This window comes from Pholis gunnellus (assembly GCF_910591455.1).
Source record: "Pholis gunnellus genome assembly, chromosome: 22".
In the NCBI taxonomy this organism is placed as follows: domain Eukaryota; kingdom Metazoa; phylum Chordata; class Actinopteri; order Perciformes; family Pholidae; genus Pholis; species Pholis gunnellus.
Genome location: NC_136549.1, coordinates 2,676,412 through 2,703,772, shown reverse-complemented (window position 1 = coordinate 2,703,772; position 27,361 = coordinate 2,676,412). Strand labels below are relative to the sequence as shown.

The 27,361-nt window shown below is 42.4% G+C and overlaps 1 protein-coding gene across 2 annotated transcripts in view; it reads right to left on the bottom strand.

The window, feature by feature from the left end:
• mpped1 (metallophosphoesterase domain containing 1) overlaps positions 1 to 27,361 on the bottom strand; it is a gene marked incomplete at both ends in the record, with an annotated part of 83,451 nt that overhangs the window by 42,610 nt on the left and 13,480 nt on the right. For both annotated transcript variants that reach the window (XM_079183755.1, XM_079183754.1), the window contains 2 exons: positions 1,929 to 2,154; positions 25,266 to 25,447. In XM_079183755.1, coding sequence (XP_079039881.1) covers positions 1,929 to 2,154; positions 25,266 to 25,447 — 408 coding nt within the window. The remainder of the gene's footprint in view (positions 1 to 1,928; positions 2,155 to 25,265; positions 25,448 to 27,361) is intronic.

The following is a 27,361-nucleotide window of genomic DNA, read 5'->3' as shown; positions in this document are numbered from 1 at the left end:
TACTGGGTCAGATTCTAGACTCACAGAAGGACTAAAAAGCACTTAGATAATCAGGCTGGTCAGATAGTTCGACAGGCTACCCACCTCAAGGTGGTGGAGGTGATGGTGATATAATGGGTGTGTTGAGGGGAGGGGGTGGTGTGGTAATCCAAAAGCCATAAAGCAGCGCCAGCCTGGCATTGCCATGGCGACGAAGGGACCGGAACAGGCACCGTCCCGCTACTCCTGCCAGAGAGAGGAGGTGGCTGCTGTGTGTGTGTGTGTGTGTGTGTGTCAGTCATCTACATGCAGAGCCCATCAAATGAGTGAGGAGGAGAGAGGAAGGAAAGGAACGAGGGTGAACAGATGAAGAGAGAGCGGTAAGGAGGGAGGAACTGATAGAGAGAGGAAAGGCAAGAGGAGGTTTACAGTGGATAGAGGGAAAGGAGAAGAAAGAAGGGAAGAATGGAAGGAAGATGGAGGAGGGATGAGGGGAACCAGACAGTGCAGAGGGGGGAGACACACGGAGCCTCCAGCTGGAGCCCCTCTGTGCTGTAGGAATACACCCCGAGGCTCACACACACACACACACATCGGCATGCAGTCCAAGGCAAGTGAGAGCACACACTGGGACACACACTCACAAACCCACAGCACACACTGACACATTCAGACAGAGATATTCTTACAGAAACACACAAACACACACACACACTCGTCACCTCATGTCCCTATTATACCAGCCAGGGCCAGCCGGTGAATCTGAATAAAATCATCTCCCCTTAATCTCCATCCCTCCCTCTGTCTGTCTGTCTGTCTGTCTGTCTGTCTGTCTGTCTGTCTGTCTGTCTGTCTGTCTGTCTGTCTGTCTTCTGTCTCTTTCTCTCCATCCATTATCACCTCTTCCTTCTTTCTTACATCTCTCCTTTGTCCACTCCCTCCCTCATTTTTCTTTTCCACTTCTATCTTCCTCTCGGTCCACCTGAGGCAACTCTGCAGTGGCTTAAACAATAAACTCAGGGGACCCTGCTATCACAGCAAACCAATTACCCAGAACTGGGGGCACACACACACACACACACACACACACACACACACACACACACAAAAACACACTCAAACATTGCCATCAGGAGCCTGTCACCATAATACACACACACACAAAGAGGATCATCGACCACCACCTAACCACTTACACACACACACGATTGCCTGTCCATGAGGAGTTGCGGTAGAATAAAAGAAAGCAAGTCAAAGCTAAATGAAGAAGAAAATAAATTATTCATTTTAATGATACAAGAATGTACAGATGAAGCTGAAAAGAGGACAGTAGGAGAGCAATGTCACGATAGCAACGTTTTAACTTTTGCACCAAGATTGACCTGCTAAGGGGCCCAGGGTAAAGAGTGAGCTGCTGGGCCACCCCAAACCCACCACTCACTGTGGAATGTGTACAGTTTTTCTACGTTGGAATACTACCTCGCCTCACATACATATGCCATGTGGTTATTTGACTAAACCCAAATTAATTAAAATATATGCAAAATATGCAAAATATGAACACAAAACTGAAATAATGAACGTCTTAATTAAAATATGATTTTGAGAAAATGAAACTGTTTGTTTAACCCTCCACAATATCTTGACACAAGTGGTATGGATGAATAATAAGAACATGTGTTTAGATAATACCTATATTTTGACGCTAAGACATCCATTCTAAGTCATTATTGGCTCAGTCAGCCAATTACGTGATTACGTGAAGACGAACATGCACACTGTTAGTTAATACCTAGCATCTAGACGCAAAATCACTTTCTCGTATCTAAGCAGCAGCAAGCAAGCTATCCAGACATAGATTCATCAACAAAGGTCACTAAAACGTTTCATTGACTATTCCTCCCTTAAAACAGACTCTCGTGTGCAGTGCGATGGCAAGGGCTACTCACCAGGGGGAGCCGTAGATCTTGAATCCCCGCACAGTGACGTCGGAGTCCTGCAGGTAGATGCAGTTGGTGAGCAGCGACTGGACGTTCTCGTAATTCTCCGGCTTCAACTTGGAGGCAGAGGGGAAGTAGTAGAAGTCCTGCTTGATCAGGTCAGCCATAAACTCCTGGTCAAAAGTCAACTCGTGGTTGCCGGCGATTACGATCTTGATGTCGTAGGGCAGGGTACCTGGCAGGAATGGAGAGAGGGAAGAAGAGAGGTGAAAAAAGGAAAGGGAAGGTGAACAAATGGTTAGGGGAGTAGGGAAAAAAGGTTGAGTAGAAGTAAGAAAAATGTAAAGTAAAGGGAAGATGGGATTCATTGGGAAGTGACAAGGACATTGCGAAGAGCAGGCAAAATTTGTTAAAGAAGGACATCAAATTTTGGGAACAAAGAGAGAAAATTAGAGGGGTGGGAGAGGAAAAGACAAGAGGGGAGGAAGAGGAGAAGTGATAATTAAGAAAAAGGGGGTGGAAACGGAAAAGGCAAGAGAGAAAAAGGATGGAGACAAGAACGGGGATGAAGCATGGTTCATAGACTGTATATGAAAATTGGACGTAGTCATGGTGACATCCCCCATTGGTTTGCGAACGACGATATTGAAGACTCAAGTTTGGTATTTTGACAGTCGCCATCTTGTTTTTTTGACTATTGTCATCTTGGAGCTATGTACAATCGCAAGTTGAACTATACTACCCAAAATGTTCTAATTAAATTTCATGAACTGTAAACACACTATGAAAGGGTCAAAGTTCTAAGATGGAAACACGGACAACTCCCAGACCAGACAATGTCATGGAAGTGACCTGTCAATCACAAGGTAGCGCCGCCCCAAAGCATACCCTGCTTTATGATCTATTTGACTCAAAATGGACCATCATTTACTAAATGAACATTGTATTGACACACATGTATTGAAGAAGACGTAAAACTAGTAATGTTTACTGAGGTAATAAATCAGACTTCTTTTTGCAACCAAAGGAGTCGCCCCCTGATGGCCAGTAGAGAGAATGCAGGTTTATGGCATTCACTTTTCAGAACGGGAGCTTGCCACCTGGGAGAGAAGGAGACACCAGGACATGGAAGGGAGAGACAGAGAGACAAGAGATGTATGGGGAGGGAGTGAGAGAAAGGAAATGAAAGAAAGAAGGCTGGCAGACAATGTAGAGAGCTACAAGGAGGAGAGGGAAAACTGAGGACGATATGAAACCCATCCCAGGCAGCTTGGCTTTCTCATTGTCTTCCCCTTGATTTCTAGCAAATCTGTACATCTGTCTAAGCTTTCCACCATCAGTCAAGGTCTCAACCCAGTGCACTACAGTCTTCTGTTTATGAAAGCATAGCTGAGTGCATCTGTCAGGGAGTCTTTATCTGGAGGAATGATGATGAGGGAAAGAAGAAAGAGTGATTATTGTGAAGTTTACGATTCAGAATATTAAACATTGACTGGCTATACGGCAAACGCCGTTGCATCGTTCCCCCCTTTCTCTCTCATCGTCCTCCTATAATCAAACACCCACTCCTTCACATCACCCCCCCCCATTCTCCTCCTCTCAATGGCTTTAATTGGCCATTCAAAGCCTGGCACAGCGGGGCGCGGGATCGATCCATGCCCATCAAACCCAGCGGCGGCCGGCCCTTCACAAATCTACATGATGTTTTCAAAGCTCTACTGAGGAAACAGAGGGCCAACATTGACAAACATCTGGGGGTCTGCTTTGTCAGGTAGAGCGGCTGACGGCGAGTTCAATCCCAATTATTTATTTTTTTCGTGCAGCTGAGCACATCGGGTTTATGTGTTTGTGAGTGGCTTTCCCTCGCATGTGCGAGTTTGCATGCATCTGTGCGTGAGCATGTCACTTTGGTGAAAAGGAGTAATTAAACTGAGCTTTAGAAGAGGCTGACAGCCCGGCGACGGCTCTGTCATAACAGCCAATCACATCCCGGTGACAGAAAGAGGGGGGGAGACAGAGCAGAGGGGGGATAGAGGAAGAAGAGAGCGACAGAAATACTTTAGGAAGCCCAAAAATCCTTGAGTGCGAAGGAGGAATAATAACAAGATGAAAGAGGCTGTGAAAGAGTGCCCATCTCTTGCAGTTTGGGCCGGGGCGGCCCCCTCTCCCCCAACACAGCTCCCATTTGTTTGGCAGAAGGGTTCGTGTTTAGACAGACACCAAAAAAGCCCCGTAAATGAGGGGCTACATCTCCACAAAGGCACACGGACACACACAACACCGCACAATCAAACCATGTTTTCCACCGCTTTCCATCAGACTTTGAAGACATTTTGAAGTAGCGTTTCGCTCAATCGTCCACGTATAAACCAAGGTCGGAGGACTACTTTGCTCCAAAATAATAACGGTGATCATTATCTTTGATCAAATTCCTTTTGAAGCTTGCAGGACAACTGGGCACCTGTATTTTTTAATCTCAAACAAAGTATTGAAGGTAACAGGGTTGACTTCTTACCAAAAATGCATAAAATCCCGGCACCGTTCGCTGAATGTCTAAAGCTGTGTTTCTGCACAGTGGGTCCTGAAGTTCAATACCTACCTCCCTCTATTTTCCTCATACATATTGAGGAATGTAGGAGAGGAATTACAGAAATAGTCAAGCAAACACTTTTGAAACCACGGTGCATTTGGCAGCACTTGGAATGTACAAAGTATTTGGAAAGATTTTAACAAAGTTCAGCTTTTGTGCAGCTCCTAACACACTGGACTGGTTGTTCAGTAATTCAACAGTTCTCCCTCATGTTTTTAGGTGACAAACTCAGAGACTGCAACAGTAAAATTACATTTGGAAAACTCAACACAATGTTTCCAACTGAGTAAAAATGTACAAATATTAATTTAGATGAACTTTTAATCAATGGCAAATTAGCATTTGTGACTAACACCACAATGTCTATGTGCCTTCTATGTCAGATGTCTGCAGCCGCTTCACAGTAAAAGCAGGCTTTCGGAAATCTAACAGTGATTTGGGGCTATACATATAAATTGAATTGAATTGAAAAAACACAGTACTTTCACACAGGATGTTCGTGTCCTACATGAAACCAAAAGTCAACATTGACTTATTTTAAGTAACGTTACGTACTTATTAACTTAATTACTTAACTACGTAACTAATGTATTCTAACCCAAACCACAATCCTTTCCCGATTCCTGAAAACCACAGTAGTTTCTTGGGAGATGGGAAGCTTATTTTGAAAAGACGATGGACGCATGTCAGAAGTGGAATTTGCAAAACTGACGCCAGAGGGGTATGCTAGTTTGAAGCGTGGGGCCACAGACCAATAAGCATGGGGCGCTATGAAAATGTCATGTCATGATTATCCTGGCCAAAATAATTGCTATTTGCCATATTATCCCAATAATCATCCAAGTATGCTTAAAACCCGTTGGGCCCTAGCCCTATTTTTAGGCCTCTGCTCGAAAATTGCATACCCATACTAAAGAGAGTGTAAGTCTCTAACTAAAAGGTCTATTTGAATAATTTTGATGTTATAATAATGGTAACACTTGTGAGATTTGTTCAGATGTGTAAATATCAGTGTATATGTTACTGCTTAAGAGTAAATGAAGATGGCACACAGCTGAAATTGAAAGGTTTCAGGTTCGCCTGAAAAAAAAGCACTTTTATTGATATTATTTCTTTGAAATAATGCAGCTCCATGCCTAAAAACACTCCCAAATCACAGCACATGTCAACAGTCTCTGTGCAAATTTTGGCTTTGATAAAGTGAAGCAAAAAAAAGTTAGATAGGTTTTAGTACAGAGAGGTCAGGCGAGGTCGAGCAAAATTGTCATGTTGGAACCAGCTGTTCCATTGTACTTTTATATTATAACTATATATTTCACTTGTTTTATCACTAATATAGTTCAATCTATCAAAATACAGCAGTTTGGCATCATTTTGAGAGCTAGAATCCTTTCTAAGTCTGTAAACCATGGATCCATTCTCGGCTGACTGCAGTTTGACTGTGTCTATGTGAGGCTTTCTCAGCCTATGATTGGCCAATTTCAGACTATGACACCTCGTTCGACGCGTAAGAGTCTAAAAAAACGGTGGGTGTAAGCTGGTGTTGATTAACAGAATCGTTAGGCAGTAAAAATCTAAAATGCACCGTGCGTCGCTGTGCGTAACATACGATACATTGAAAGTGAAATCCCTTCTCCCCAGTCCCCCAAGCTTGTCTGGCCCCCGTTTCTTTAGGAAACAGATGAGAAACACACAGGATATATGTCGAAGCCATATTTGAATCGAAATAAGCGGGGATTTATCCGTTTTCTTCAAGAAAATCTGCTCAAGGTACGAAGCATTTATGATTATTAGCAGTGTAGCGGCTTGTTTTTGTACTGGTTTAACGGAGAGAAATTCTGAAGATATCTCTGGATTCTGTGTCGAATTCTTTTACTTTCTGATGTATTGGTCGGCCGTGTTAGCTGTTAGCTTTTTGTTCGTAGCCTTGTCTGGAGTGCGTAGTTCGCAGAGTCGTGCCGAAAGATACGTGATATTGTGGTATATCTTCTCGCTGATTATATTAGTTTGTGTATAATTGTGTTTGCAGTGTGTAAAATGGCTTCGAAGTTATTGTTACCCAGAATTTCTTCGTTAAGTCAGTATATAACGTGTGTGTAGCATTCATTATATTCGTTTCTGAGAAGTGCATTGTACTACACGCTGTACACTAAACTTTCTCCGTAGCCCCCCCCTGGGGGGCTCTCAGTTTAGGAAGGACTCTTAAAATGGTGCAAAAACGTAGTGGAATAACTTTATCTTACATTTACTTCACCTTGTTTCTTTTAAATCACAGATAGGCCACACCTCTTTTTTCCTTTAAGTGCAAAACACACAAACAATCTTAAATACGGTTATCATAAATCATAAGGTCCCCACTGCATACATAAAGGATAAATACATTTTTTTAAATAATTGTGTGAGTCTGTTCTTTGCTATAGGATAATTGATTTATTCAATGTCTGAATCAGGCTCTATTTTTCACTTCTCTACCATGATAGTGAGCTAGACAGCTTTTTCAAGTCACTCGTCATGGATGATATTCACGATTATTATCTCATTGTGTGTGGTTTGTCGCGACCTGTGATAAAATACTACAAAGTCCCATCCCTCCTGACCAAGCTAATGAGTTAGGAGTGAGAATGTGTTGCAAAAACATGAACAGTTCAGTTATAAAAATGAGTTGGAATCAACATGCAGTTATCGTACAGCCATGTCAGGCTGTTCGTTTCCAGGGTCTCTGCTTACAGTATGTACAAATCTTGTTTAATTGCATCTCATACCGCTTGAAAAAAGTGTTAGAAACTTTCGACAGCACGTATTTTCTCTGTAGCCTTAATGACGACTGTGATAGCTTCTTGGGAAAAGAATAAAGCTCGCCAGGAAAAGAGCCAAGATGCTGCATTGGAGCGCAGCATCTACCTGGAGACTCATTTAGCTTGTTGTTTTAGTCTTTGAAGACCGGAGCAGCTTGAGTGTGAAATGAAAACTTGACTGACCGGAGACTGCATGCATAGCTAAAATGTAAAGTGAATATGAAAAATAAATGAGATATGGGCAAGAAGAAGCCGTTAGTCTAAAACCTTAAATAAACATTTATTTTTCTACTCCGTGTCGGGTCAAGGATCTCGTCTCAGAGGTGACACATTTACATTCGATAGTACAATCTTGTCCACCTCCATCTGCAAATGAATGTGAAGAAATGCAATGGTTCAAACGGCATCATCCAAAAGCCACCACGGTGACAATCAAAGACAGACAAGCTGAGGAAGAACGAAAGCTGCTTTGGATGAGATCATCAGCTAAATGCCTAAAAAACGCAAACGTCAAAAAATAAGTAAGGGGAATGGACATACCGTATATGTGTTATGTGTGTCTGAGGAAGACGGACAGCGAGGCGACAAGGCAAAGACAGCGAGGCAACATGGCGGTGCTCATATAATGTTTCTACAAATAAACCCACTTTGTGTCTCCTCATAAATTCTGCAACATGAGCAATTTTTCACCCATGAAGTTTGACGGCCAACTGCAAACTGAGAGAAATAAATCATGGGGAGAAATATAAAACTCCACCAGCTGGACACAAATACCCTAACCTTCCTCCACACACACACACACACACAGTGCTCTTACTTAGCAGAATTACATTTCAATTTCATGGATGACTTTTTTCAAAGTTTCCCCCAGTAAAAAAAAAAAAAAAGCTGCAAAATGACGAGGTGTGAATACCAATAGCTGAGCGGTGATTCTGACTAAAATCAGTCAGTGTATGTGCGTCTGTTTATTATAGGAATTCAACTGCTGTAAATATGACAATAATAACAATACAAAAAAGAAAGAAAGAAAGAAATTCAACAATACAGTCTCTCATTGTGCGATTCCACAAAGAAAAAAAAATCAATCCCAGAAAGACAATTTCTGCATCAAATAAGAATGTGTTGCTTCTGTTACAAAAGACAGAGAAGAAAAGGGAAGAGGATGTGGGTGGAAGTGTGCAGTGTGGGGGGGGGCATCTAAACATTTGGGCCCCCGACATTCCCCCACAACATGCGGGCCGCTCTTTGTCGCCCCGCCATCTTTTGTCTTTGAATTCAAAAGGCTGCTTTTTAAGCAACAAACAGTTTTAATTCGTCTGCGAGTGAATCGGCGGCGCGGGGAGGACGGCCACCTCATGTTCCGCCGCATCAAGAAGATAACAAAAAGAGGAAAGAACCCCCCCCACCGCACACACACACACACAAAATGAGCATAGGAGAGTACAAAGATTGAGTGAAAACATAGGACTATAGCCCAGGCTGGAAGTGAGGCTCAGGAGTGGAAACAGCTGGACTTCAGTGTCTCCTTCTGCCCCTTCATCCTTTTATTCCTCTCTGGTTGTGTTTCAATCCCTTCTCGCTCAGCGTCTTTACTCTTTAGTCAAGTGTCTGCCTGCCTCCAGTCGTACACCTCCCAGATCTGCTGTCTGTTGCCACAAAAAACGTCCGTCCTCCCACTCCCGCAGGTACGTACATGATCCCGGGGGTCTGTGCATAAGCATATTGTTTGTGTATTTTTACACGTAATTGTATGTGTGTCTATACATAACACAGGCTACAGTATCTGTGTGTGTGGAGTCCCACCCCCGCCACAGGATATCTTCCGGAGTTCGGCCACCATTGTTCCGAGGCTGCAATGGGGTGGTCTGCTCTTTGAAGAGGAAAATCCCTGCTCTGCCCGAAGCTCTGGCATGTATAGGGGGATTACTGCCCATTGTGTGTCTGTGCGTGTGTGCTCTTGTATGTGTATTTGTGTACATGCAGAAGAAGAAAAAAAAGCGATGTCCTGCCTGCCAAGACAAAGTTAATTCCTAAGTGTGTGTGTCTGCATAGATACCAAAGACTAGTAGCCAAAACGCCCTGCCAAATAACTTAACACCAAAGTGTATTTGCTTATGTGTGTGTGTGTGTGTGTTTGTGTAGAACGTCGATGATTGTGTGTGTGCAGTTGCTGAAAACAGGGGGCCAAATATATCCTGCCAACCCAAAATTATTAGATTAATACCAGTGTGTGTGTGTGTGTGTGTGTCAGTTAGAGTGAATGCATGTGTACTAGAAGCAGCAGCCAAAACCTTCTGCTAAAATTAAATTAAAGGGAAAGTCCAGTTTATTAAAGCTTGGGTCTTAGTTTTCATGGCGCAGAAGCATTTAATGTGTGTGCATTTAAAGTAATTACAAAGTGTTATTTTGTTGTTTTTAAATGACCATATCAGACTATATCTGGTGCTTATCTTACACACTGAATGATGAACATTTCCATTCAGTTTTCCAGATGAATTTATTATGCTGTGTCTTACATGGGAACAATACAATCGTCAGGCCAGGTTACTGACGCTATAATGGCGCTAAACCGCTAGCGCGCGAATAGCCTTGTTTAGCTAATGATGCTAGCCTTAGTTAGCTGCCGAATGTTTCAGCATTAAACACTTTATAAACATAACAACATGGCACTGCAAAAGCAAGCGAACTTAACGTAAATGTATATGGCGCTTGTGTACTTCTCTTACCTGTGAATACAACAAGAAGACTGTCTGCTTCGTATCTGCGATCTCGACTGTCCTTTCTTACGGCTGGTCTAAGTTGCTTATCTAAGACAAGAATTACAGTTACAATTATTTTGTCTTAGCAAAAAATGCTACTGCTCCCTCGTTTTTTTTCAGTTCAGACTTTTGACCCTGATCTGGCGTGGGGGGCGTGGCATCAACTGAGAGGGGCGTGTAATCATGAGTGACAGCATAACAAAGAAGGATGGTTGAGGAACTTCCTCAACTACGTTGTTTACATAGGCACCGCGAGCCTTTCCAAGCCGACCTAGAGACGGTCGCGGCGCACCGCGAGAACGGGAATCGGCTCAAGTAAAATTAATCAGGGGTCTGCGGCGATGTTGGCAAGACATCCGACCCGTCTTGAAACACGGACCAAGGAGTCTAACGCACGCGCGAATCAGAGGGTGAAGCAAACCCTGTGGTGCAATGAAAGTGAGGGCCAGCGCGCCGAGTGAGGTGGGATCCCGGCCCCGCAGGGTCGGGCACACCACCGGCCCATCTCGCCCGCACCGTCAGGGAGGGGGAGCGTGAGTTCGTCCGATAGGACCTGAAAGATGGTGAACTACGCCTGGGCAGGGAAAAGTCAGAGGAAACTCTGACCCGTAGAGGCCCGTAGCGGTCCTGATGTGCAAATCGGTCGTCCGACCTGGGTATAGGGGCAAAAGACTAATCAAACCAGAGTTTTTTTCCCAACTGCATTCACGTAAATATGGTGTATAGAACGTGTTGAATCATAATTCTTGCGGGGCCTAGGAAGTTCCTTGGCCTTCTTTGTTATGCTGTCACTCATGATTACATGCCCCTCTCAGTTGATGTCACACCCCTCACGCCAGATCAGGGCCAAAAGTCTGAACTGAAAAAAAACGGTCTAAAAGTGAAAAGAAGATTTGAATCTCAAAATATAACATCTGAAAGTGAAAAATATAAGACCTCAAATATCAAAATATATATGAAAGTGAAAAATGAAAACAAAAAATGTAATCAAAAAAATTCCAGAACTCAATCAAAATGATATTCGACCCCAAAAAACTTTTCATTCACTTATTTTTATTTTGAATACATTGCTGTAATTTTCAATGTTCAAGACCACAACTTCAACTTCAAGGTTCAAATTTTTTTCAAATGATCAAAACTATTGACCTGGATTTGGCTCCATAGCCCTGCAGCTACTTTAGGTGAAAGCAGGTGAGTTTAAAAGTCACACAAAGTGTTTTAAATTATAATAACCAGAAAATAATGGTGGGGGAGCAAGGTAATAACACAAACTAATACAATAATAATTCTGCAAATAATTGTAGCCATTAAAATGTTGAGGGTGCCACACTTAGCTCACATAGACTGTATCAATTTGGTGGACGTAATCTCCAGTTCACATCACCCATTGGTTTGTGGACTGGTTAAGCCTTGAGTTTGGCATTTTGGCCCTAGCCATCTTGTTTTTTTGCAACCGTATATGGCTCTCGTAGTGACCTGTGAATCACAAGGTAGCCCCGCCCTAAAGCATACCCTGCTTAATGGTCTATTTGACACTAAAAGGGACCATCATTTGCTAAATGAACATCATGCTTTTGAAGAAGACTTGAAACTAGAGACTGAGACCATAAACTCATGTTTACAATGTTAACTGAGGTAATAAATCAAATGAAAAGTAGGGTCATTTTCGCATTGACTTCTATACATACTGACTTCCTTTTGCAACCGGAGGAGTCGCCCTCTGATGGCTATTAGAAAGAATGCAGGTTTAAGGAGCTTTCACATTGGTTTCACTTTGAAGAAACGGAGGTTGCCGCCTGATACTACGTCACCTCTCTTTCTGCTTTGCTCCGGTCATGATTACTATGGCCACTAGAGGTCACCGCCTAAATATTTTGAACCTCCCTGTCCATCTTACCAATAGATAACGGCCTACTGAGCCAATAGGGATGTAGAGTACAATGTTACCTCAAATCTTTGCTCCCAATGACAACTGATGACAACCATTTATTGGGCTGATCATATTAAAAGCAGGTCTTGAAGATGAGTTTGAGGTTTAAATAATCTGAGTAAACTGTTAACTTATTTACAACCTGTCTGATCGCCTCCGATTTGTGGCCATGTCAGACAGTTGTGGTAATAGCAGAATGGCCAGAACTCTTTAATACCAAATTCTCTGTCCGGCTTTACTTTATTGTCTTCATATATTCCTGTGCGCCTTTGTGCACATACACCCCACAGCTTCTGTAGGTTTTCTTTATGTATAGAACACAGTGAGATTATAGCCAAACAGTGCCGCTTTAGCTGGCCTTTATCTGAGTATGCATGAATAGAAACGCAATACTTCAAAGGGGGGCTTCAAAAGAAACGACACTGATGTTCAAAGACAGACAAGCTAAAGACTCAGCTCGGATCGGTCTTAATTCCTCCCACAGCATACGTGTGTGCGGGTGTACTCGTCAGAGACAGAGGAGGGGAGACTGGATGTGAGAGAAGAACGTATGTCACACGGAGAGAAAAAGAGAGAGGTGTGTAAGGGAAAGACGTGCAACACGGTACAGATGGATGACAGAAGGGAGAGAAGCAGCAAATTTTCCGCCTTCTCACCTCAGCTTAAACTTAATACTCGCCCATTTCGTTTAACTCACCGCCCACACGCACACGCCATCATACACACACACAAACACACGCAATCACACAAGCAGACGCAAAACAAAGACAGACCACAATTATGAGACAGCATACACAAACACCACCTACTGAGCCGCGCATCCAAAACACACATTTTATCAGCATACAGCAGCACCTCCTAACACTCCACAATGTCCTCGCCCAAACATAATGTGCCGCACACAAACACACTCCACGACACACACACACACACACACACACACACACACAAGAAGAAGCAGTGACAAAGACGGATACAGCGCATCATCAAGCGGCCTCGTAGGTGGTCTTCCTCCTCTTTCTCTCTCCTACACTCCATCTCTGTCTCTTTCATCCTGTCTGCTCCACTTCCACGTTCAGCGTGACGGTGTCGCCTACAGGATAATGCGGTTTGAAGATTAAGCTGCAACTTTTTCGGGAACAAGCAACGTGGGCCCCTGATGAATGCTGATGATTTCGATGGCTGGCCACTCGCCATCTGTCCCGTGTTTGTTTTGAAACTGGATCTCTAATGACGCAACATTTAGCCGCCTGATAAAGTCCAACCCTCGAACGTTGCAGTTTTCTGCAGAATGGACCTTTATGTTTTTTGTCTAAGTTATTTTACACAGCAATACCTTTGTAACTGCTCTTATAAGTTGATCAAGGGTACTCAAGAAGTGTTTTTATATTTCCCTTTTCTTTCTCTCTGTTTTTTTTTTTGCTGCCCCATGAAGGGTGTAGACCAGGGGTGTCAAACTCATTGTCGCTCTGGGGCCACATCAGCATCATGGTTGCCCCCAAAGGGCCGGTTGTCGGCGGGGGGGGGGGGGGGGGGGGGGGGTGCTCCTTCGTCTTCGGTGGAGGTGTGCGCGGCGCGTGCGGATCGGGGAGGAGCTCCGCCGTGCGCGATACAACGGATATTTGTAAATTGTCCGACTTTTACATTTTTTTTTTTTGCTGGCGGATTCGCGGGCCACATAAAATGACGTGGCGGGCCGGATCCGGCCGTATGTTTGACACCCCTGGTGTAGACAATCAAATCTCCTCTGATATACTTTAAAGGTGCATTGTGTAAGATCTTGCCAGAATTTGAGTTTAAAACACACAATTATCAACCAAATGAAAGTGGACGTCATGTCGAAGGCGTCTGTGTATTCTGTTGCAGAGATATCTACTAAAACGGAAATGAAATGAAATATTTCACAGTATGACGACCAAGTCATTGTGGAGAGAACGCTGGACTAGAGGACCCTCCTGTCTTGTAATACCACTTGTACCTAGAGAGAGATAGTGAGTCGCTGAAGCATCCAGTCTGTCTTCAGTACAACAAGAGAGGACGAGGAAGTAGAGCTGCCCAGAGGGCTTGTCAATCAGTTTTGAAAGTTTGTTTATTTGATCGAATCCAAAGTGGCAGAAACGATAAAAACTTCTCGTAAAGACTTATTGAACATAATCAAATCAATCAAATCCAACTGAAACAAGAAACCGGCTGGTTCCACTGCCATAACCTTGTGACACATTTGCTTGACTAATCACAACTGCTATTACTGCTGTTTTTTTCAATAGCACGTATAAGTGATTCATGCCAATATCTGCACAGACTGACTCCCCTCCACTCTGTTTGACTCCCTAACAGCTTTGCCTCTGTTTGTTTGCTGTCTATTTCTGCTTGAAATGGCTAATGCAAATTCAGCAACAGTTTGCGTACAGCAAATTACATGCACCGACGCTGACCCAGAAAACAAATCTGAGACAGAGAGAAAGGGAGAGAGAGAGAAAGGGAGAGAGAGAGAAAGGGAAAATTACGAGAAAGACTTCCATCATTTCATAAGCGATATCAACAGAGGCTTCACTTGCTTCCAACCGTTTTCTGAACTTGGAGGGAATGAAAGAAAATAACTTCTTTGAAAAAAAAAGTGGGGATGTTTCGCAGACCATTTTCACATCCAGTCGCTTTCCGTGCACACACACACACACACACACACGCAAGGACCGCAGTCTTTTAAGTGTGCAAATAGATGACACAAAAGCAGTGAGGGACAGATGGGAGGCAGTTTGCTTAAATTTACAGTCACTTGAAATTCTGTCGAGTTTCCCCAATGTTAAAAACCATAAAGGAGTGTCAAACCTCCTTGTTATGCTCTCCTCCAGCAGCACTCACTGCTGGGTAAACACAGGAGAGGGGGGAGAAGAAAAAACGTAGGAAGGAAGGAAAGTGGAGAGAACGAGAAAGAAAATGAGGCTTAGGGGAGGAAGGAGAAAGCAGTGAAAGAGGAAAGTTGCGATAGAAGAAATGAGGGAAATAGGGAAGGAAGAGTGGGAGCAAGGGAGGAGAGAAGAAGAGCGTGCTAGAAAAAGACAGCAGTGATGAAAGTTTAATGCCCTCGCTGTTACCAAGCTAAAGGGAGCAAGCTAAGAGGAGAGTGAGGGAAGTTGAGGTGAAGATGAGGTTGGAAGGGGAGGTGTGGGGGGGGGTCAACACCTGACAGAAGATGAAGGCGGAGGGCCAAGAATCACACACAGAGACACACACACACATACTTTGCTGCAAAGTTGCAGAGTGGGGCAGACACACTCTCCCGGGCGAAGAAGAAAACACACACTCGCATTTAAACCGCCTACACGGCAATCGCATCATGGTCGTCACTTATCTATTATTCAGCAGTTGAGGGAAAAAGAGTAGAGCAGGCGCTAAATAAAGAGTTGTAGCTGAGATGCTAAAGGCTGTAGACCTCGCAGCCCAGAGTCAGAGTGAGAGAGAGCGAGAGAGCGAGAGAGAGAGAGAGAGAGAGAGAGAGAGAGGCCTGTGGTGGTTTTACTAGGAGATACACTGACACAAAATATCAATACCAAGACTGAAATGATTACTTTGGTTGCAACCATAGACTGTATAAAAAGAAGTGGACGTTGTCATCGTGCCAACCATTGGTTTTATGGACTGCCATTTTGAAACCATGAGTTCGGCGAGTTTGGTTGTTTCTGCGTCGCCATCTTGGGTTTCGGCCGCTACCGTGTTGTTTTTATAGCAACCAATGAAAGAAAGTTAACGTAGAGATGCTGTATACAGCTCTGGTAGCGGCAGCGACATGTCAATCACAGTAAACCCACCCTAAAGCATCCCCTGCTTTATGGTCTATTTGACTCTAAATGGACCATCATTTACTAAATGAACATCATGCTGTATTGAAGAAGACTTGAAACTAGAGATTGAAAGCATAAACTCATGTTTACAATGTTTACTGAGGTAATATATCAAGTAAGAAGTAATTTTCTCATAAACATCCATACAATCGGACTTTGTTTTGCAACCAAAGGAGTCGGCCCTGCAGGTCAGTAAACGTTATGCATGTGTACCTCCAAAATCCACTTAAAGCTGTACCAATATATATTTTTGCATTCAAGAATGCATGAAACTACTACATGTAATGTGAGAGGTGTCACATGCACTGACGAACCCACAGAGGATTAGCTCCCATCTCTGCAGCTGCCCTCGAATTTACAAAGCTTTTTTTGCCTTTTTCAGCTTGTTGTTTTTGTTTTGCTTTCAGAATTTCGTTCCAAAAAACCTTCTTCCAGCAGCAACAAGCAGATGTTTATAGCTCCGAATGCTCCGAAAAAACCCACTGTACACGACCAGCAGACACAGTAACAGCAACTAGCTGATACACACAGTGGCGCACAGAGTAGCTAATGTTTTTCTCAGGAGTTGGAGGAGACCAAAACAGAGCTAATATTAGAGTGAATATTGAACTTTACATTGGCCATCAGTTGGCCAGAAACACTACTAAGAGTTGCTGATGTTGCTTGGTATCTGCTGGGTGAGTCCATTTTAAAGTTGTTTGCTAACGTTTGTAGCATAGCAAATGTTCAAGATTAGTTTTAGTTTGTTGTGACATTCTTCTACCCCAAAGTGGCCAAAAAAAATCCAACAATGCAGTTTTAATATCTCAACAGCTATTATCTCGGTGGCAGTTTCAGCACTGCATCTAAATTATCTCAAGCATATTTTTGGCATTACTGTTCTGCCATTAGTCATCAGCCGACATATACACTAAGACCAGTTAATCAATCTGTTGTAAACTAAAGTCCGAAAATTAGATTCATCAAAAATTCGTCAAAACATCCATAGAAACTTCTTAAGCTGAATGTTATGCTTATGTTGAATACCAACACTCGTGTGTCCCCTGAAGGATGCTACAACTTCAGTCACCATTGGAAACCGTTATAGTTGTAAATTGTAAATCCAAGCATGATACAGCTCTGCAGAGGAGCAAGCTAAACATTTAATGGACTATTGCAGTATTCCTTTAAAAGGCCTCTGCTACGTGAAACAAACAAGGGATGATGTGTTTTTTTACCTGGTCTCACCCCATGGATTGAGTTCATTCCATTCCATTATCCAAACCGCTTATCCTATTCAGGGTCGCTGGAGCCGATCCCAGCTGACATTGGGCGAAGGCCCTGGACAGGTCGCCAGTTTATCGCAGGGCACATGTAGAGACAGACAAACATTCACAGTCACACCTACGGGCAATTTCGAGTCTCCAAATAACCTAAGCTGCATGTCTTTGGGAGGAACCTGCAGGGAACCCACGCTGCCACGGGGAGAACGTGCAAACTCCACACAGAAGGACCACCTGGGATCGGGGATCAAACCCGGGCCCCTCTTGCTGTGAGGTGACAGTGCTAGCCACTACACCACACCACCGTACAACCGGGTCGAGTTCCTAAAAGAGAGAAAATTACCTGAATATTCCCTTAATTTTTCATGTATTCTGTGGGTGGAAATTATCCTCAAACAAACAGCCAGTTTGTTGTAAATTGACCTGTGTTATTGTGAATAAGTATTTTGCTCTGTGTGTGTGATGCCAGTAAAGCAGCGCACTGAACTGAAGTCAGACACACGAGAAGAGAGTACAAAGCCTTTAAGAATTAAAGCTGCTCCTCTCTTGACCTCAAGTCAACTCCCAAAGACAATGAGATCCATATTTAAATAACATTCACTGCAGTATATTCCTGCTCTGCTCCGCCAGCTCACGCCATCACCGGGCATGAATAAAGATGTCACTCAAGTCTACGGCAAGCGGGCGGCACTCGCAACAAACACGCAAACACAGAGAGAAGCTTTGGCTCGGCTTACGTTGCCTGTTGGTGTGTGTGTGCTCACAGCCGCGAGTTGTGATCAAAGAGGCCATTATTGGAGACAATTGGTCTGAAGTGCTGCTGCTTGCAAGCCCGACTTCTGCCCCTCGCTCTCAATAACCCTTTTCTTTCTCCTCCCTTCCTCTTTCTCAATCTTTCTCCTCTGTGTCTCCTCTCACCTGTCCCAAGTAATCAGCCTCCATCCCCGACAATCCAACACTGGCTTCTGCACAAACGGAGGCTTTTCAACACTGCTTACAGTCGTCGTTTTTAGCTATCACAGCTCCTCAGGCTCACAAGCTCCAATGTGCTTGTGTGTTGTTTTTTTACACCTTTAACACACACATACATTAAGTTACTATATTACCAACACTGGACCGTAACTCTACACTACAAAGTGTGGACCTCTGTTTCTAGTCATTTTGAAAAAAACAAATAGAGCAGAAAATGTACTTTTACGGTCTTATCTGCTAATATTACTGCAAACTTCCTGTACATTTTGAGAAATTACTAAAAGATGACCTGAATCCTTGGGTATTGTCAACCTATCAAAGAGGGGACCTCCATATACACACAGGCTTATGAGGACAGACACGGCGATTATAAAGAACACAACCACTAATAGAAACATAAACTTACTTGGATGGCAAGTTATAGCTCCTTATATACAAATTATGTATATTTAACATTTTTGTGCTGTACAGTTTTTGATTTTAGGATGCTCCTGGAACCATCATCTTTGTCAAGTATAAAAATCCCGTTGAAGATTCTTTAATTCCTGCTTAAATTGTGTAATCATCACAGTAAATGGAAGTCTGCATTTATTTTTGTTACACTATTATTGCATGATAATACAGTTAAAGTCCAGATGGATAAAGGTTTGCACTGCATTACAAGAAAATGTAAATGTGAAAATGTAACTTTGACAAAAAAAACTAAAGCCGACTGTTCAGTGTGTTGGTTTACACAACGTAAAGGGTCACTTAAATAAACTTTTGTTAGTATTTTATGTGCATTCTCTTTATCAAACTATCCATTGATTTTATTGGCGGGTCTATAGTGTTTAGTGCAATGTCACCTTTTTGCCCATTTACAGAGAAAATGAAAACGTTGATCGGATGAACTGTTGTCCAGAAAAGCAAAGGACATGTTTAAAGAAAAAGGCTCGGCCTATATTAGTTAGATGACTGTGAAAGATATGTTCAATCAGAAATGGAGCGTTAGGCTGCTCTTCAAGCAAATGTCATGCTATTTGATTTTCATACTGTACGGAAGTTGATGGAAATGTATGGGTGCCTGGAAAAATGTTCATTCAAAAATTGTAAAAACACTAGAATTGGTGTAAAGTGGCAAAGTGTCGTGTAGTAAATGGTACGGCCCTTTAAATGTAATGTGTGAACGCATGTGTGTATTATTATTATTTTACAGCAGGGAGTTTTAAGTCATAATCTTAAACAAACCTTCAGTCTTAAATGTTATTGAACGCATTATGGTTTCATACATTTTGTTCTCAGGTTTCATACTATAACAGTAACTGATGTATCGTTTTTTCTCTCCCAAAGAGCCGCTGATTTGTCGCACATTTATAACAAGACTGTATTGCATGGCACACAAGTATTATACCAATAAAGCTGAATTGATTTGTATATCATGTGACTTAAAAAGTGTGCATATCCTCTAGATATCTACATTAGAGGAGGAATAGAAGGAGAATAAATCATTCTTAGGAAACAAAGGATTTGCAATGATATGTAGAAAATGATTCTCATTGAGGCCTCTAACCAACAATTATTTCTATTAATAATTAATGCTTTTATAATTTTATTCTATAAACCTTCGGAAAATCCAATCGCCCATCAGTTCCCCAGAGCTATATTTATTTAGCTAGAAGATATTTGATTTAAAACTGTATAAAACAAAGAAAATCAGCAAGTTCTCACGTGTTACAAGATGATAGGATGATACGATTTTGACAAATGACTTAATTAATAACCTCTTGAACCCCAAGCCTATTTTTAGGCCTCTGCTCGAAAATTGCTTACTCATACTCAAGAGAGTGTAAATCTCTAACTACAAGGTCTATTTGAATAATTATTTTTTTTTGGATGACAGAAACACTTGTGAGATCTGTTCAGATGGGTAAATATTGTGTATATGTTACTGGTTAATAGTAAATGAAGATGGCACACAGCTCAAACTGAAAATTGTCAAATGTGCCTGAAAAAAAAGCAATTTTATTGTTAATATTTTTTTTTATGAAGCCCTATCTAGCCTAGAAACTCTCCAAAATCATAGCAAAGCAGGTCAGGAGTCTCTAAAAAAAAATTGGCTTTGATAGAGTAAAGAATACATATATTTAGAGAGTATTCAGTACAGAGAATTTAAGCAAAATCATCATTTTGGAACCAGGTGTTCCAGCTGTTCCATCGTACTTTTATTACTATATAACTATTTATTTCACTTGTTTTATCAATAATATTGTTCAAACATCCAAATCCAGCAGTTTGGCATCATTTTGAGAGCCAGAATCCTCTCTAAGGCTGTAAACCATGGATGATTCTCATCTGAGCTCCAGTCTTCATGTGTGTATTGGGAGCTCAGACAGCCTATGATTGGTCTATTTTCAAGTTTGAGACCATTTTGGACACGTCAGAGTCTCAGCAGTGCGAGGATAGAAGCTTGGTTTTGATTGATAGAGTCTTTAGACCCTAAAAATCGAAGAAACGCCTTCCAAGCCCGTGTGTAAAATCCCATTCGCCTAAAGCTTGCCCCCCTTCCCCGGGGTCCTACACGTTAGTCTGACCCCCCTCTCTCTAGTCAACACATCAGAGGGTCAAAGGACAAGCATAGCAACATAGCAAGTTAGTTTTGAACGGATTACCGGAACGTTTTCTTCATGATTCGTCTCAAAGTAAGGAACTTTCACGGTTGTTCTGCTGCTGAGTGGCTTGCTGTTGTGGTGCTTGTTGGCTTGTATCTCTGTAATGCTTTCACGGAGAGACATTCTGAAGATATCTCTAGATTCCTGATCGAATCCTCTTGCAGTTAGACATATTGGTCGGCCATGCTAGTCGTTAGCGCCGTGTTTGTAGCCTTCTCCGAAGTGCAAAGCTCCCTGACTCGTGGCCAGAAATACGTGATATTGTGTACAATCTTCTTAGTTAGTTAGTGTAATAGTTTATAATGGTGTTTGCAGTGTGTAAAATGGTTTAGATGATTAAGTTAAGGAGACTTTTTTCGATAAAAAAAAAATAAAAAATGGTATTTCTTTTTTTAATTTCTTTATGAACTTTGATTTCTACGACGCTCTCTTCGATTAAATATCTCGCTCTGAACCCCAAATGGGGCTCGCTCGGGTCCAAGTTAAACATCTGTTTATCAAAATTGTACTACTACTTAAATCCAATGGTTTCAACAATACATTAGTAAAATCTTAAATAAGTAAAGTGACTCGCAAAATTATAGAAACACACACACACAGACACAGTCCCCATACAGTGACTGACAGCTGGACTTGCATGCCTGTGAGTTTACCCAGGTAAGGCAACCCTCCTCTGGGGAGAAGTCTTCCTCCTCCTCCTCTCTAGTCCTTCTAAACCTCCTCCTCCGCCTCCTTCCCTGCATTCCTCTCATTTTCGAACTTCCTTTTTTTCTACTCTGCATTTTATCTCCTGCTCCTTAGTCCTCCCCTCCGTTCCTCTCTTCTCCTTCGCCACTCCTGCAGCATTCGCTGTACCTGACAAAGCCTTGAGCGGCTGCCAGCGGTCCCTGAAGCCGACTGACTTCCTGCTAAAAATAAGAGCTGAGAGAAGAATCGCAGAGAGCTGCCACCGAGGGCTGAAATTGGGGAGAGGTTTGGAGTATGAGAGTAAGAGTAAGAGAGGAAAAGGGGAAATCAGTACAGAAAAAACGAGGTAATAAAGGTGAGAGAAAAGGTTTGGAGGAAGACAGAAGGAGAGAAAAGGTAAAAGAGGTTGAACAAATAAACTAGAGGAGATGCGCTACACAAAATAAGAGCAAAAGAAGAGATTAAGAAAAGATTGAGGAGACTCCATCGGAAGAAAGATAAAAGAGTAGAAAGTTTGGGAGCAGATAGCGTTACCTGACTGCGGCTCAGCTTGAACCGTCTAATGAATACGCTCAACCTGATCTTCCTGTAAATCTGCTCTGCACTCACTGAACAGCAGGAGTCTACTGCACAGTCCCATTCTGTACAGTAGATATTCATCTACTGTACAGATGTGTGTATGTGTGTGTGTGTGTGTGTGTGTGTGTGTGTGTGTGTGTGGGGGGGGGGAGTGGGAATAAAATAGAGAGAGAAGGAATAGGAATAGCCGGATTATAAATATTTACACAAGCAGACAAGGAAGAGCTGGCAGAGTTGCAGGGGGACAAGGAGACGACGGAGGAGGAGAGGAGATAGGGATGAAGAGAGGAGAGAGAAAGTGACTTCAGAGGCAGCAGCAGGCGCGTTTGGCTCGGTTTATCTTTTCTTTCCCCGTCTCTCCCGTTGCCTCTCTCGCCGCTGGAGTGCGGGGCTAGCGGATTTGCAGCTCGCGCTCCCTGCAGCTCGCATGTGTGTATGTGTAGGCTATGTGTGAAGAAGAGGGGAAGGACAATAAGTTCTCCCCTTACCCACCCCCACCCCCCACTCCCTCGGAGAAAGAGACAAATACACAAAGAAGTCCACTAACAGGCTTCTGCCATTCTCGAAGGTTTGCGAAGGTGTTGATGACGCCGGCGACAATGATGATGATGATGGAGATGATAGCGGGGACCGCTCTGCTATACATCCACTGTTGTAGATTCACCGAGACAAACGTTTTTCCCCGATGCGCTGGCTTCATATGGGGTCATTTAATTCTAGTTGCTGAAAGATATCACGCAGCGATGATAAGACTTACACTTGCGCCCAAACTCAGCACAGAGATAAGATACTTCTGGAAAAGTCTGAGCCTGGCAAAGCTCCTACAAAACAGAACGGCTCCCAGATATACTGCAGAATTCTTAACAGTGCTCTCTAGTTACAGCAATAAACTAGGAATATTTCTCATTATCACTAAATGTCTGATATGCTACCTTTTAATGTTAATTTATCTCACATTGTAGTGATTCAACACACCCTTGGTGGTCAACAGTATGTCGACAGACTTTTCTATGCAACTGGACAGCTTTGAAAAAAAAATCTTAACTCAAAATCCACTTATTATTCTTTTCCAGGGCCTTCAACTGCACTCACTGTCTTCATTGTCAGATGAAATCTGCTTATTTTTAATGGCTATGGCACACTTGCTCCCCATGACATTTGAGTTTAATGCTGTGTTCACACTACGAGCAGCAAAAGAAACAAATGGACCAAGCGGGGCCAGCTACATTGTCAACTGCTGAAGTGTTGCTCAAGCATTCGTTGACGTAATTATGTGGTTAAATAGCACTTAGAACTGTCCAACAAAATTTGTTTGTAAGATGGAACGGAACAGGGTGAAACATATAATTGGTTGACGCTTAACCGTCGCAACGGAGCACTAAGGAAAGTTAAGACCGGCTCAACTTTTTTTTGTAGCATGTCACCTCCATCACGCAGCGACATGTCACTTTGTAGCTCAACGTCTTACCTTAAAAATGACTAGGAATGTTGCTGCGTCGCTTGTAGCGCGAACGCAGCATTAGTGGTGACTGCTGAGCCATCATTACAACTGAGAAACACCATTCGATCTTGTGTTAAAGCAGCTATAATTAATAAATATATATATATATATATATATATATATATATATATATACACTACCGTTCAAAAGTTTGGGGTCACCCAGACAATTTCGTGTCAATTTTCAGTTTCTTCGCAATTTCTCGCATGGAATAGCTTCATTTCTAAGAACAAGAATAGACTGGAGAGTTTCACATGAAAGTTCTCTTTTTCTGGCCATGTTGAGAGTATAATCCAACCCACAAATGTGATGCTCCAGATACTCCTATGTAGATATTTCATTAAAACCAGACGTTTCCACCTAGAATAGTCATTAACCACATTAACAATGTATAGAGTGTATTTCTGATTAATTTAATGTTATCTTCATTGAGAAATAAGGACATTTCTAAGTGACCCCAAACTTTTGAACGGTAGTGTATATATATATTTTCTTAAGCAATGTGAATCCCACGGCGGAAAGGCAGACCCTGCCAATTAAGCTTTGATCGTACCTCAATACAGGCATGGACAACTGTGCAAAATTTGCACGCAACGTGCTTCAATACATACAGTGAACAACAAGGTAAAAGAATAAAACAATGTGAGCGACCCCTTAATAAGAACAGGACCAATGACCAGGAGTCCAAAGGACCTTCACGGACGTGGACAAATGACAAATCTAACATCAGGCAGACTGACGGACATGCTTCTGCTACAATAGATTGGCCTTAACAAAGAAAACTGTCAATATAGAGAAGCAGTCAGAAAATAAAAATAAGTTAAATGTCTGTCTATAAATAGTGTCAAATATTAAAAGTGGAATGTAAATATTCAAAATGTGAGGATCATCTGTTCTATCGGCTTTTGAAAGCCTGCTCTGTATCAGTGGTGTCAGTGTTAAACTACAGGGATATGAGCTGAGAGCAACGTAACACAAACCAGACTCACGTCGTACCACATCACACTTAAAGGACCATACTGCGGGTTTTTGCATGTTTCACACAAATTACATACTGTGGTCTGTTTTCCAAAGCACTGCACCAGTTAGATTTTTTTTTTCTTATTTCCAGACAGCGGTTGGTTCCAATTAACGTCAGTAGGCTACGCTAAAGAAATCTACTTGCAGAGACCTCCTGTACATCACATTGAACACGCAGTCTTCTTCATTCTTTTATCAAAGTTCTCATTGTGTGGAAGTGCAGTTATAAGCAGAGAACCTTTATAAAAACAACTCTGCTTTGTGGCGTGTTCAAGAAAGTCCTCAAAGATTTGGGAATCGGCTGCCACACAGCGATGCATTCATGAGCTCTGTTGTTAGAAAATTGAACACAGGACAAACACGAAGCAGACTGGGAAATCGTTGTGCTTGTTACATTTAGGATATGTGCTGTTCACAAGTTGACTCAAAGCTTTGATGCTCTCAGAGCGTCCTTGAACTCACCAACAAGGAAGAGAAGACTCAAATCTATTCATTAAAGGAGGAAATCGGTTTATGGCATGCTTGGGAAAACCGTCAGCAGTAAAGACAAGTATATCTTTGCAGTCAATGTTGTAAAATGTGTAAAACCCCTGATCTGGCCCTTTAATTTACAGTGAATCCTCTCCTAATGAAAGCGATCTTTAAAACTTGAGGCATAGTAACTGTTGCCTGACACTGACCGTCACAATGGGAACTAGATAGAGAAAACCCGGGCCTTGACCCGCTCTGGATCCAGAACCACAACTCCCACAGATGCTAACCTAGCCAGTCGTTGAACTTCTTGACCTCGGAGGGCAGTCCCAGCTCGGTGAAGTCTCCGGCGTGGATGAACACATCTCCGTACGGCATCTGGATGCTGTCGGTGCGGGAGTGGGTGTCCGAGATACACACAAAGCGTGTGTATCCCGGCGGCTTGGGCGCGTCGTGGGGCATCGGGTCCACCCTGAAGCGAGGAGGGACAACAAAATACAAGCAAGTTAAGGGAGAGGGGAGAGGAAAAAAAGGTCACTGCGGCTCTTGGATAACTTAAACAATACAGAAGAGAGAGAGAGAGACGCAGAGCTGTATGCAAAGTCTCTGTGGTAAGAGGCTGACAATGAAAGAAGTTTGAATTGGTATCCAGCAGAAAATCATCCCCACAGACTGAGGCAGCGGAGTAAAGGAGAGACGTAGCGAGAAGCAAGAGGCCACAACAAAAGCACGGCGCTGAGAGAGACAGAAAGGAATGTGCAGAGATAGAAAAAGAATAAAGCACAGATATAGAAAACGAGCAGAGTCCTGTGGGATCTGCAGCGAGTGTGCAGATCCACGGGGTCTCCAGGGGGGAAAGAGGGGAGCTGGTGAATAACCGTGGCCCACTTTAGCGAGCGCTCCTCCAGGTACGATAACACCCAGCCCAGCCTCCACCCCCTCCTCTTCCTCCTCTGCACCCCACCACAAGAGAGAGATGGGTGGAAGTGGGAAAGGAGATATGCATCCATGTAGGAGAGTCACAAAGTAATGAAATACAGATATGGGTTCACGGAGAATGTTTTATTTCTACATGTGGGAAATCGGAAATGTAAAATTATGCTTTTTGGAGCCCCGCTCTTTCTGAGCATCAATATAACAGTGTTTATTCTTGGTTATATGAACTCAAGTTAAAACTGAAACTAACGCGGAACATGTGAAAGTTAGAGAAGCTTACTACAAATGCAACATTGAAGGAAGACAAATTACATGTAGCCTACTATGGTGGTTTCTCTTTCTGTTCATTTATTCTCAAATTAATTCCAGTTTCTTTTACTTAGGACCTCACACCAAGACGCGTCGCCAGCAAAACCATTGTTTTCCTTTGGTACGCCGCAACATGGCATGCTCTCCTCTCTTGCGGCGTGTGTCACGTTTTTCTAGCGTTTTTATTAAGATGAAGCATAAAAGTTTAAACTTTCGCAACTTTTCAAAGAAAGACACAAAGTCGCACACTTGGCCCAGTCACCCAATCAAATCGAGCCAGAGGAGGGCTTTACTACCGACTTCCTGTTTTGATGCCATTAGATTACATTACATTACATTACAGTCATTTAGCAGACGCTTTTATCCAAAGCAACTTACAATAAGTGTATTCAAAATCAGTAGATGTGGTAAGAACGAACAAATGCAGACGAAAGGTTGGAATTAGCGTTTTTTATTCTGATGAATTATATCATTTTTCCCCTCCTCCTCATGGACCAGCAGAGCAACAGCAAGAGCTTGATTCATTTTTGATAGTAATAATAATAATAGTAATAATAATAATAATAATAATTTGCCTAAGTTTGTCTCAAAATATTCCTTACTTGACAATCAAATCTAAAAATGTGCCGCCCTCTCTGCACATTAAAAAGATGAGCTTGTGCTGTAGCATGTTGTAGACTCATGGTGTTAGAGTATCTGAAGAGGATTGTTTGGTTTCTAGCATGCTAGTTAGCTTAGCGTGCTGTTAGCTTACTAGTTAGCTTAACATGGTGTCTCAGGATGATTTTTTGTTTGATGTTTTCTTTGTTTTGTTTTCCCCAAATAAATCAAAACAGTGTCAAGTCCAGAAATCCATTTCAGAAATGCTGTTGTTTAAGTTTACAAGCGTGTACAACAAAACATTGTCATTTTTATTTTCCTCTTTCTGTATAAAAATCAAATAAATCAGATAAAACGTGTTAGTTGAGCTTTAGAGGTGAACCAAAACTTTAACTTCGACTTGATTCCGATACTGAAATGATACCTTGGCAAAAGCCTAAAACATCAGTAAAAGAAATGGAATAATAGATGGATGATAATAATTCCTGATTAGATCTAGAAATATATATATATATATATATACCTGTATATATCAAATGTA